At 37.3% G+C, this 13408-nt stretch overlaps 1 protein-coding gene across 4 annotated transcripts in view; it reads right to left on the minus strand.

The window, feature by feature from the left end:
- The window catches only part of IBTK (inhibitor of Bruton tyrosine kinase), a 59520-nt gene that overhangs the window by 13370 nt on the left and 32742 nt on the right, over positions 1-13408 (minus strand). For 3 of the 4 annotated variants that reach the window (XM_080341576.1, XM_080341575.1, XM_080341574.1), the window contains 7 exons: positions 12442-12502; positions 11584-11711; positions 9712-9824; positions 8944-9092; positions 8015-8178; positions 6367-6459; positions 5064-5222 (listed from right to left, as the gene is read on the minus strand). In XM_080341576.1, coding sequence (XP_080197702.1) covers positions 5064-5222; positions 6367-6459; positions 8015-8178; positions 8944-9092; positions 9712-9824; positions 11584-11711; positions 12442-12502 — 867 coding nt within the window. Of the gene's footprint in view, positions 1-5063; positions 5223-6366; positions 6460-8009; positions 8179-8943; positions 9093-9711; positions 9825-11583; positions 11712-12441; positions 12503-13408 lie in introns of all 4 variants that reach the window. The other variant, XR_013921959.1, reaches the window with a different exon arrangement.

Raw genomic sequence — 13408 nt, forward strand, 5'->3', positions numbered from 1 at the left:
TCCAGCAGCTAGGCATAATTTTAAATACTCATATACTTCCCACTGGTTCTTTGCTTGAACTCTTGAGCTACGGCATTTTCCAGATCAGCAGCCAGAGGACCGCGGCAGAGGAATGTACAGAATCATGTGTGGTCACCACACAAGCATTAGACTGGATTCCACCCTTCTGAAGTACACTCGAGCCTTTCCACTTAAGATGGTTTGTGTAACACAGCAGAGTTGATACTTCCAAAAACAGTTTAATCAGAACCTTAAGACCACAATATACTTTTTGGAGACAGTTACCTAAACATATTCAAAAATCAGTCTACATTTGCTTTTTAAACACAAGAGCAGTTCATAGGCAATTGGTAGTTCAAAATTAAATAACACCCAAGAGGTAAAGAATTATCTCTCAGAGAGTAGATGAATAGCATGAATAGTCAAACTATTCAGATGTCAGATCAAGAGTAATTTATCTTAAACTGAAAAACAGGACTTCAGGAACAACAAAAAAATAAACCCTTGTGAGGAGCCCCCGATAATTAGATAAGCTATGTGATGTCCTCCAAAAGCTACTTCAGGTTTTGTTGTATCAAAAAGTTGTGCATAAAAGGAAAAAGGGAAAGACCAGACTGGAGAAAGACAGACATCTCATACAAACATACTCATGTAGAGGAGTTATAGCTCCTTCCCTTCATACCCAAAGTCTGTCAGAGACATGTAAAACTACTGCTAGAAAATGGCAAGTAAAACAAAAAATTAATTTATCTGATGCTATTTAAGATGACTGGTTGAAAACATCCACAAAATGCCTACACTAGTGATCACTGACACCAGTCCGTTCCATAACATGGTAAGTCTGGAGAAGTTCCTTTGAAGACTCCAGGTCCACAGGTACTAGTCCACCTCATTAGCAGCACCCCTGGCCAGCGGCAGCTCTTCTCCCTCATCAGCGTGGACACCCTTCGGAGTCCCCCATTGGGTAGCACTCAAGAGCTTGGCTTCCCTGGTGCTGCTGCGCTGCACCACTGATGGGTAGAAAGGTGGTGGATTTGTAACAACACGTAAATTAGTGTGTGAATGAGCCCATGTGATTTGTGTATGTAAGACTGTGTACATCATCACTGTAGATGTTAGGTTACATATTGTTTATGCACAATTATCACAGTATCACAGTATCACAGTATGTTCTGGATTGGAAGGGACCTCAAAAGATCATCTAGTCCAATCCCCCTGCTGGAGCAGGAATGCCTAAGTGAGGTTGTACAGGAACATGTCCAGGTGGGTCTTGAATGTCTCCAGAGAAGGAGACTCCACAACCCCCCTGGGCAGCCTGTTCCAGTGCTCTGTCACCCTTACTGAGAAGAAGTTTTTTCTCAAATTTAAGTGGAACCTCTTGCGTTCCAGCTTGATCCCATTGCCCCTTGTCCTATCATTGTTTGCCAACGAGAAGAGCCTGGCTCCATCCTCATGGCACTCACCCTTTATATATTTATAAACATTAATAAGGTCACCCCTCAGTCTCCTCTTCTCCAAACTAAAGAGACCCAGCTCCCTCAGCCTTTCCTCATAAGGGAGGTGCTCCACTCCCTTAATCATCTTGGTTGCCCTACGCTGGACCCTCTCCAGCAGTTCCTTGTCCTTCTTGAACTGAGGGGCCCAGAACTGGACACAATATTCCAGATGGGGTCTCACCAGGGCAGAGTAGAGGGGAAGGAGGACCTCTCTTGATCTACTAACCACCTCCCTTCTAATACATCCCAGGATGCCATTGGCCTTCCTGGCCACAAGGGCACAGTGCTGGCTCATGGTCATCCTGTTGTCCACCAGGATCCCCAGGTCCCTTTCCCCTACACTGCTCTCTAATATGTAATTTCCCAACCGATACTGGAACCTGGGGTTGTTCCTGCCCAGATGCAGGACTCTACACTTTTCCTTGTTAAATTTCATTAGGTTATTCCCCGCCCAACTCTCCAGCCTGTCTAGGTCTCGCTGGATGGCAGCACAGCCTTCTGGCGTGTCAGCCACTCCTCCCAGCTTAGTGTCATCAGCGAACTTGCTGATAGTGCACTCTATTCCCTCGTCTAAGTCGTTAATGAATATATTGAATAATACTGGCCCCAGTACTGACCCCTGAGGTACTCCACTAGATACTGGTCTCCAACTAGACTCCGCACCATTGACTACCACTCTCTGGCTTCTCTCCTTAAGCCAGTTTGTAACCCACCTCACTACTCTATTGTCTAGATCACACCTCTGCAACTTAGCAACTAGGATGCTGTGGGAGACTGTGTCAAAGGCTTTACTGAAGTCAAGGTAGACCACATCCACGGCTCTGCCATCATCCATCCACCTTGTAACATTCTCATAAAAGGCTATGAGGTTGGTCAAGCATAAAAAGAGTAGATGGATGATTTTTTTTTTTTTACTGAAATAAAAAACAGTGTAACGCATTATTTCCTGTGTTGGTCACCATCTGATTCATCCATCAGTCTCTCCCAGCAAATTTTAAGCCTCAGAGCTATAACTGCCCTGTGACACCTCCATTAGATACGCCATGTAACAAACTTGTTGCCTGACCTGCAGCATCACCTGTGTAAAGCAGATAGCGTGTTCTTTGGAACATTTGAGAGTATCAGCATTAAAGATTCTGAAATTCATCCACTCATTAGAATTCAAAAGACAAATCTTGCCAACCTTGTTTCTCCTATTGTGAGGGTCTCAATTACAGTTCAGAGGTCAGGCAGAGTCTGACTCCTAGAGTACAAAACAACTCATTCAATTTTTTCTTTAAGACGAAAGCATGGGCTTTGCCCAATGTTATATGAGAATAACTTTGAGAGGCTTAGGGAATAGGAGATCTCAAATTTTGGTATTAGGTACACATAGTTAAATATGTCTTCTCAATTTATTTTCAAGTCCTGCTTATATGAATCAAAAGAATTCAACCTTTTCTTGAAGTCACTTGTAATGTTGTGCGCTGGATTTTTTTTTCTTTTAATCAGGTCATTTTCATAAATAACTATTGTAGTAACACACCTCTATAGCTTGCAAGCTGGACAGTGTATGGCATGTAACTACTCTTTTTAGTTATAATCAACCCATGACATACAGATGACTACAGAGATTTCTTGCCCCTGCTTTCACTGACCCTTGGAGGAATCCCAGTCATCACTGCCAGAATCAAAACTTGAAGGACACTTCATGCCTGGAATTCACTAAACAACTGCCCACCTCAGATCAGACTGACATGGTCCTTGACAGGCTCTGTAAAATACTAAGGTCCTTTAACCACGAGGCTGAATGTACTGCATGGCATCACTAGAAAAGCAAAGCTTGTTCTGATCACATAACTGGAAGTAGAATACCATTTTAGAATCAATTATTATCTGATGTATAATGGATGCTTTTGGGATGATTACAAAACACTCTCACAGTTTTTCCGGTACATTAATGATAAATATTTTGAAAACCAGCTCTATTTCACCATTGTTATGTTCTGGGATATTACTGTTATTAGTATAGTCTTAAACTAAGGTAACAGCATACCAACAGATCTATGTGGAATCTCTAATAAATCTAAAGACACTTCAAACTCAAGGTGCTGACCATAATAGTATCCACCTAAAAAAGACAGACAACAGATATATGAAATGGAGCAGAGAAGCAAGCAGTTCTAGACATTACTTTAAACCTTTTGACACAGAACACCTCTCAGTAAGCAAATACTGCCAGGAAGCAGCCTACCTTTTCATCAGCCAGCTAGTGATGCGATTTTTTTTTGTCTCCATACACTCATTATATAGCTAACAGGCTACACGTCTACTTTGAACATACAGGAACATAACAGAACGGCAAAGATTCCAGGAGGTGCTTGCTACTCTTATTTCTGAAAGGAGCAATCAATTCATACAAAGGATCACAGGAGACAAAAGACACGGAGATGGCTCTAACTGTGGAAAATAAACCTATCCTTTCAAAGACAGACTCCTATTTTATTTTAAAATCTATCCAATACAAAAGGAAAACTACTACAATAGCATTTAAAACAGCTAAATTGTCAACAAAAGAGTTCATTTAAAATAGAGTGACTGTGGTGAGTATGCAGCAAGCTTTGTTCCCACTGAGGCACAAAGAGTTAAGCTCTTGATAGAGGAGACTAATCACAACTCTTCTAGGGTACCAATACAGAAGGAAGCTGCAATAAAAGTCTAGACCTTCTTGAACAGGGAAAGGGGGTGAATTGCCCAACATTTACCTCAGGTTAAGCAGATGCACAGAGTTATTTATTCTGTAATAATTGAAAACATTAAATTTACACAGCTTGCAACTTTTACAGTTATGCTTTCGTGCTTTCATCCAATACAAACTGTAAATGTGAAGAACAAAGCATGAACCAGGCTAGCACCTCATTACATTCATTGTTGTAAACCTATTCATTGAACAGATGGTAAGCCATTTTTCTATTTGATACAGTGATATTAACTTGAACATTCAAATTGTGTGTAAGCAGCATTAAAAATCATTTAAGACCCATTATGCATCCTTCCACCATAAGAATTCTTTGCAGCATCTGTCACTCCCTCCAGTTCCTAGACAACTAGGTAACTTTCTTAACCTATAATTTCACTCTATTTTTGCTCTACTCCAAAGTAATTCTGGTCCTCTCCCCCAGGAAGACCTAACATTTTTCTTTATGTTTTTTTGACAGATAAAAAACACTATTCATAATGGTTTTCAATAACCTCTTCTTGACCAAGTTTCAGAGCTTGTGCTCAACCTTCTATGTTTCACTTTGATACCATCTGCAAATACCACATCACACACTGGCAAGAACCAGATGGGATGAAGTTTTCTTACTCAATATAGTAAGATTTCAAAGAACTGTGAAACTGCAACCACTGCATTTCACTGTCCTCTTCGAATTTCTGGATTACTACCAAATGTGGATACAAATAGTTCAACACTAGTCTTTAATGAACAGAACCTAGGCCATTTTTATTTGAGAAACTGCTTCTAAGAGACTATTCAATGTAAAACCACTTCAGAGAAAAATAAGTGATATTTGATTTATAACATACCACGCATTCCCTAGTTTTGCAACTTTTGTAGGTGGGGGTGGTGTGCTTATCAGTGTAGTAGGCTCCATGCTGCTCATTACTGATCCATTATCTTTTGCTGCCAGGGCAATCATTTTCCTTTGCTTCTGAGAAAGCTTGATTCCATGAGACGCCATTTTGCTGTGAATTGATATTGCAAAGACAGATGTAAGATCAGTGTCCTGTGAGATGACTCACCTTTAATCTTGACAAACAAAACTGAGAAATCTTTCCTAGACCAAAATACTTTGTTTGGAGTGCCAAAAGGGGAGTATAGGTAGGGGGGAGGGGTTGGATGGCTGAGGAACAAAAGGAGGATCAACAAATATCAAGAGTGACAGAAAAAAAGATGCCTCATAAAACTATTCTTCACATAGATGTCTACAAATGAAAACATCCAGAGTAGGAATCAAGTCTCCAAAGGAGATGGATTACCATCAGATTATTTTCTAATTTTGTGATATTTTAGAGACTCAGAAGCTTAGTTCCCTTAAACCAAAAATACTAATGTATAACAAACGTATATAACGGCATACCATCATTCCTTTAATTTGTAATAATTTGTTTTTTAAATTATTTGGATTCTTCAGTCTTGGCTGTTCTGTTCACAGCTTCTGAATCTTACCTAGCCAGCAACCCTTTTAAGCTCCAGGTCTACTGTCCTAGATCTCCTTTACAAGAATGACACACTTCAAAGGTCATGAAAGTCACCTCCAGTTCTCTTCAATATGCCACCAGTTAAGAAACACTAAGTTTAATCCACTGTCTCCTGAAAAAGTACATTTATCTCCCTGTGTCTTTGGGATGGCCCTTCGAGCAAAGATCCACCCTTAGTTCTGTCAGAGGAAGAACTATCAATATCAACACGTGGGTGCTGAGGGCAGGGGACAGAGAATATGAGACAAGAAACAAACTTATCGATTACAGTACTAGTAATTTACTAAGTGCTAGGGACAATAATTAGTTATTTTCAGTTGGAAATAGGAAAGCTCAGTAGAGCAGGCCACTGATTTTAGACAGTAGTTTACTAGCTCTTTCACATTTCAGCAGCTAAGACATGCTTTTGCAGTAGTTGACTGAACAAGGCTAAAGTAAAATAAAGGGATAAATTTTGTATGCTCACAGAAAAACCATAATGAACTGAAGTAAACAAAGCCGTTCAAAAACAAATAGGACAACTTTTCTCCTGCTTTTTTTGAACTCTGAACTGCCTGAACCACTAAGTAAATTCATAATAGCCTGGTCTATCACACTTTTCTTTTATAGATTTTGGTTTTTTACCAACCCTGAATTTGCCTTTGGCATGGTTCCACTTTTCTGCATACTTTCTTCAATTTCCATGATGGTTCTAAGATCCATGGCAGGAGGGCTGGCAGGGCTAAATGAAAAACAAAAAGTTACCTTACAAGGCACTCACTTTTACTTAGATACCACAGTTCCAGCCTTCAATGAAATCTTCTAAACCATACATAAGATTGGTAACCGGATATATAATTTATGTCTGTTTCCTCAATTATGGTAAACCTCAAATAGAATGTTTCTGACAAAACTTTTATAAATATATACATATTTAAGAGCACACGATAAAAATAGTTTCAAGACTCATCATATTATGAAACAAAGAGATGTGAACTATGATTACTTTAAAAAAACCTAGATACCTAAATCCAGGATACTTATTTAGCAGTCAACTGCTCATGCTAACTATTAGAGAGGCATTGCTCATAGCTCTTTCATGAAGGCTGAATTAGATCTTTCTTTGAAGAACAGGATTAAAATTATTTTACATGGCAAACCAGGCACACTTTGCAAAGTTAGAGCTCTGTACAAACACCAGTAACATCCTCAAACTTTAGGAATCAGTTTCTTTTTCCATAAATTGCCTGATTTTAACCTTCCACAGAAATTTCTAAGTTTTATGTAAAACTCTAAATTAAAACCTGTGTACATAAAGGTGTTTGTAAACTAAGCTGCATTACTAGATGCAAGGTCAGGCTTTAAAACAAACTACAAGCAGCACTCTGTCTCTTCTTACATAAACTCAACTGCCATAATGAACCAGTGAATTAACTGCTGGGAGGTCACACCAAACCCTGTCATCACTGCACCTCCACAGTAGTTCAACCAAATACACTACAGTATTAATCCTTTAAACATTCTACACAACAGTGCTGCTTGATTTTTCCTGACATCACACCAGCAATACTAGAAAAAGAAAAGAAAGAGTTCAAGGGAAACTCATACAGGCACAGTGACACTACAACAAAGTCCTATGGTTTTATTTGTTTCCCTTCCATGCACTCCTCTAAACAATGTTTGAAAAGAACTCCAAGATAGCAGATGAAGGTGGAGGTTCTTCCAACCAGGCTAAAGACCAAAGATTTGGTTGTGGGATGTGTTACCCTCTCTGCATAGACTAGGTTTGCATAAATACATAGCAAGAGAAAACACAGATTTCTAATGGACTCCGCTCACCAAATGATATACTTCAGAGTTGCAGCTTTTTATTTCTACAGCTGTATCATCTGTATTAACAAAGGCCATCAGTCACAAACCAATAGAGCCTGGGAAAACTGCAGGAAAATATCACTATATGATTCCCTAAATCCTTAAACTCTTCAATATTCAACCGTTATTGACAACTATCAAAGACAGGACACCAGGCACAACAGACCAAGAAGGCCTTCTTAAAACAAAAATATTAGAAGTCTAGACTGGTAGCACTTAAAAAAATACCTATGTTTTTCTTAAAGAATAATTTAAAAAATGTAACACTTATTACACTACGACAATCTTTAATTCACATGTCAAGTAACATATGATCATTTTGAAGAGCAGATAGATTTTTAGTCTGAATAGAATATTACTAGTATTCACCACCAAGCATAGAGCAGCGATTGTAAGTCCAATAGGTACCACAGGTAATACTCCACCTGAAACTGGTTGCTAACCAGTTGGGAGAGCTTGCAGAGCTGTTTCTGGCACTGGGAATGGACTGTGGAACAGACTGTGGCAGTGCTGATGATCCCTTGTATGATTTAATCTCCTTGCTAGGTTGAGGGGGTTTCATTCCCTGACTGTATGATTTGTCCCTCATCTGAAAAAAAAGACAGAAAAATATTGAATAAATATACTCACATTCTTTCATTTAGAAAAAAAAAACAAACAAACAAACAGTGATGCTACAAACAACTTGAATGACATGTAAGTGAAAAGATTATAAAGGATACCTCAAAAATAGCAATAATGAAGTGAATCTCTGATCAGTCTGCTATTAATATTTGGTGGTTTGTTTTTTTTTGTTGTTGTTTGTTTCACACTTCACCTTGAATCCTGTACGTCCAAATATGCTTCTTGATAGCGGAAAATTCACTCAGAGATATCCACTTCTAAGGCTTTAACACTTAACACAGGCACAATTCTCTCAAACTTATTTCGCTTTGCCAGTTATGCCTCTGTCATCCTGAACCATACTTCCATTCAACTACAGTAGTCAAAGAACAGCAGGATCTTCCTGGAGTTTTTTGGCTTGTTTGGGGGTTTTTTGGACTCCAAACTTCAGATTTGCTTTGCATTTCAAAAGAATTAAAGTATTTACATAATTGCTCTTTTGGTTCAAAATTTCCTGAACACTACAGGATAGAAAAGTTCTTGCTACTGTACCATTTGAATAAATCACCCTTAGAAGATTTAATAGGGAATACTATTTTTGTTTGTTTATCAGACAAGCAATAACTACATAAAGTTGTCTACTCCATTTTAAGGAAAACAGCTCCTTAAACGCACTCCAAAATACAAACGCTGCTTTTCATGGACTAGATAAACTCAAATAAATAAATTGCTAGGAAGATAGAAATCTAACCTCGGTCCTTTCTGGATGAAATGGTTTTGTGAAGTCAGGGGATTGCACGTCTCTGGGGCTTCCCACTCCTGCGTAACTACCTTCAGAGTCAGATGTTAAGAATTCTGGAAGCGATTCTACAGAGTTGGTTTTATCCAGTTTTACTGAGCCTGAAATAAAGAGAGTATTTACTGAAATAGAGTAGAAGCAGTAAATTATGAGAGCCTGACTAAACAATGCTTAAAGAGAAACAAAAGTTATTCAATCCATATGATGAATACAAAATAACCAGAAGTTCACCTAGTCCAGTGCACTAGACTGTAATAAGTGTTAGCAAATTTAAGACTACCTTAAATATTTTTTCAGAATAAGATTACTCCCAGTTTTCTTTCTCTTTCTCATAATACACAGTTTTGCAAAGTAACACTGATACTTTTCTGTTGAAATGAAGGCTGCTACCATCTTTTCAATCAACAGTGACTACTTTTTATATTCCAGAAAAAAAAATAGCAGAAATGTCCCACTTATTAAAACCAGATGGAAAAGTGGCCATTAACTTTATTTGATAAAATACATGCTTTTACAGAATCTGAACTTTGGGCATAAGCTTAATATGACAAACAGCCTTTCAAACAAAACATAATCTTCAAACTTCATTATTCATATTCAACTATTCACTAGAAAAGAAATAATCTTTGCAATATTTCTTTACTGAAACACAGAAATAGCATTGCATATTAAACTTCATGGTCTGTTTTTATACCTGAAAGGAACTTGTTTCCCACTGACCTGTAGAGGCTGGACTCTGAATAATATCTGATAGATTATATCCTCCAGAGCTGTCGGACCGTTTCCGTGGCTTCTTTTTTGCCTTAGTTTTTGCTTTTTTGAAAAGAGCTTCCCTATTAAACAAACAAACAGAAAGAAAAAAAGAAAAAAGAGAAGCCAAAGAACTTGACCTTCAGAACTACCAGTGTCAATGTAAAGTTTTCAGTCAGCAGCAGCAGTTATACTTCAAGCAGTAATACCTGGTCCCACCACCTGTCACTAGCTGCTTGTCCCTACTCTGCTTATGCGCTTGCACAACTATTTAGCAAATGATCTGGATGGCAAAAAAAATCCAGGAGGAAGAGAAAAAAAACATCTTCCCAGTCTATATGTAGGCTCGGGTCTAGTACACTGCATAAAGAATTCTGCTGAGACAGGGAAAGATACAAGAGCTGCATAGGCTGGCATTGAAACCCAGGCCAGATTAAACTTGATACACAGTACAGCAACTGACTTAAAGCAAATTACATCCAAGTCTCCACTTTTTCGTCACTAAATTAGGAGAAATCAAGAGAAGTTCAATAAACTCCACAGTTGGTCTCATTTTTCCCCAACACAAATATTGCCACCAAGATAATACTACTTCTGCAATAAAGCAGGTATATGGTCATGTTACCAAAATGTCACGTGTTCCTATATATGATATTAGGATGAGTGGAATCAAACAAAAGGCATCTTTCATTTTAACAAAACCATTAATACTAGAAATTCAGAATTATATGAATTACAGCCATTGTAACCCTATTTCAAAAAGCTTATTTGAGAAGCTTTTTGTGGAATTACTACATATGTACTTATTTATTAATTCCTGCATCAATACTGTAACCTTACAATATTTGAGTTTTATTTTAATCCATGGACAGCCCTATTCCCTCAAGGCTATCATCTAGCCTTTAAAAACACTAAAAGGCTTGAAGCCTCTTAGTTCCTTTGATCTACTACTAGTCCTTATCTGTACTAGTTCATTTAGTATAACTTTGCTTGACACATGGGGTCAGAACAGTCATCACAGTGACATCATATTTCACTATTTGGAAGCACGTTACCAAGTCATCCTACCAAATTAACTTTTCATAGTTGTGATATCATAGTCAATTTGTTCAGTTCAAAAAACTGTACCAAAAAAATCCAGTTGTAATTTTATTACTTATTTGTCAGAGAAGAGCAGCATATTAAGTTAAGTCTGATAAGACTTTACAGCTTCTGTTGCTCTCACCTTTATGTCTTCAAAACGACAGAATACCAGAAGTCCACAAAACAGCCAAGGCCAAAGTACATGATCTATGGTTGTTTGGATCACATTTTCTAACACTTTTTAAACACAGGTCACTTGTTTTGTTATTCTACAGCTAGATAACAGCCACTTTAAACTGACAGATTAAAAACTCATGTATAAAACTTTCTATTTTGCATGACAATTATGTTAATATTAGGAAATGAAGATTATCACAATTGTCCAGACACACCTGTAGTACATGAAAATTAGGGTTTTTTTCCTCTTTTGATTTCTCCTAATTCAGCAAAGTTCAATGACCTCCACAGTTGGTGACATACACTGGTACTTTCCTCACATGTGCAATTCCCAAAAATTACTGTGATTGCCTGTTTTGCTACCTTTGCTTACAGTCTACTTGCAATCGACAAAAGTGCTCCTCTGTAACTATACCATTTAAAAATACTTAGGGAACAGAGAACAGTCTTTGAAATCTCAATTTCTCCTGTTTCTTAATATTTTAATTCTGAACCCAAAGGGAGTCAAACACCATCCAAAGGGGAATAAATACCATATACAGCTCACCTAGTTAAAACTGTTGATGAAAAATCAATACTTACTGAGAATTTTGTTCTGTATTCATTTCTTCCCTTAAAAAGACAAAGTTCTCTCCATCTTCAGGCTCTAAAGAACTTATATCAGGTCCATCTGGATATGGAGTAATTACTCTCCTGACCATAGCTGGAATCTGTAGTTGTAAAAGCTGTTACACTAAGATTCTCTTAAGTTGTATATTAGCAAATATATAATCTCTTGTAATAGCAACAAAACCAACTGCCATTTAAAACACTTTTACAGATCAAGTAATTAATTATTTAACCAGCTTATAGACTTAAGTTACACCTTTAAGCAAAACAGGAGAATTATTTTAAGTGACAGACACAGAACGCATGTTTCAGCTGCCTATAACTCCTGACAAAAAAAATGCTTCAAGGTTTTGTAAACATAAATGTTTTACTACTGTACAGTTAAAGAATGCTGGATTATAAAATGTCTTGGTTTTCCCCTTTGTATTGAAGTTCAACTTTCATATTATTTTTCTTACTGCTTTTAAGACCTTTATGATCACTCTGAACTTTACACTTGAGAAGTCTAATTTGTTTTTTTTCTCTCCTTTCTTCTAACAGATGCTCTTTTCCATAGGTTTTTCTTATGCTTTTTTAATGTAGTAATTGTTAATTACAGAACATTAATATGTTTAATATGAATAATTAAAGGACACAATACTGTTGCAGCAGTGGCTAGTGAATAATAAAAGCTAAGGTTAGCTGCTGCTATTATCATTCTTACGGAGCTCATATTTTCAGTCAGATGTTGCACATTCAGCCTGTCATCTACAGACCATGCAGGTACATATCTGTCACTCATCTGTTCTCATTTTAAACCTAATCAGCTTACACTCAAGTTGTACAACCTACCATTTTCCTGTAATAAACAGAAAGATCCTTTACAACTTCATCACTTAAGACATCCAGAGTCCTAAAAAAATGAATACAAATTTATATATTAAAAAAAATTAAAAAAACCAACAAAAACACATTAATGAAAAATCCAAATGAATGTTTTGGATGAATCTCACCTACAGGCATTAGTAGCTATTCATGGTGGTCACAGTGTCAGAAGGAAAAAAATGAACACAAAATATAAACTACTCAATGCCCTTGTTGAAAGGAAGGATTGAACCCACAACCTTTCCAGATAGGCTACCTTTACTTAGAGCCACAGCCAATATAGACCTATACAGTTAAGTTACCATGAAACTGGTCATTACTTTACCTATTTCTGCATACTTTGAAGTCTTCCTGACATGTATCTAGTACTCCAAGCCTATACAAATTCTTCTGTAAAATTCAGCCACAATATCCCTTGATGTTTATGACAAAATAATACTACAGCAAACAACTTTAATCAACAGAACTGTCTTGCCTGCATGAGCACCTCTCCTTGCACAAAACTGTCACGACTAAATTCTGTCTGTCTCATGTGTCTCAGATTAAAGTCTTGCTGCCCAGTAACAACATTTTCAGATTTTCACTAAAATGCAGATACAGTCTTAATTGCAGTAAGAATGCTGCATGTCCTTTACAGGCTTAGGATGAAAAAAATCTGAATTCAGAATAATGCTTAAGACAGTTACTAGATTCTTACTCTTCTCTCCAAAAGGTTAAAATGTTTATACTTTATAAAGATGTGAAGAGGAAAACTGAAAATATGAGTGAATGCCTGCTTCTATGACACAAGCAGAGCAGTTGTGTGACACAGCAATGAAATGCTAGCATTATGAACTAGTTCAGATGTCTGAGAACTTCTATAGGTAAAAGGAAGCATGACAAAAAGGCTAGGAGTGGACAGAATGGAGCAGTAATAAAAATTGATTGTTTTTAT

Source organism: Nesoenas mayeri (assembly GCF_963082525.1).
Source record: "Nesoenas mayeri genome assembly, chromosome: 3".
Taxonomy (NCBI): Eukaryota; Metazoa; Chordata; class Aves; order Columbiformes; family Columbidae; genus Nesoenas; species Nesoenas mayeri.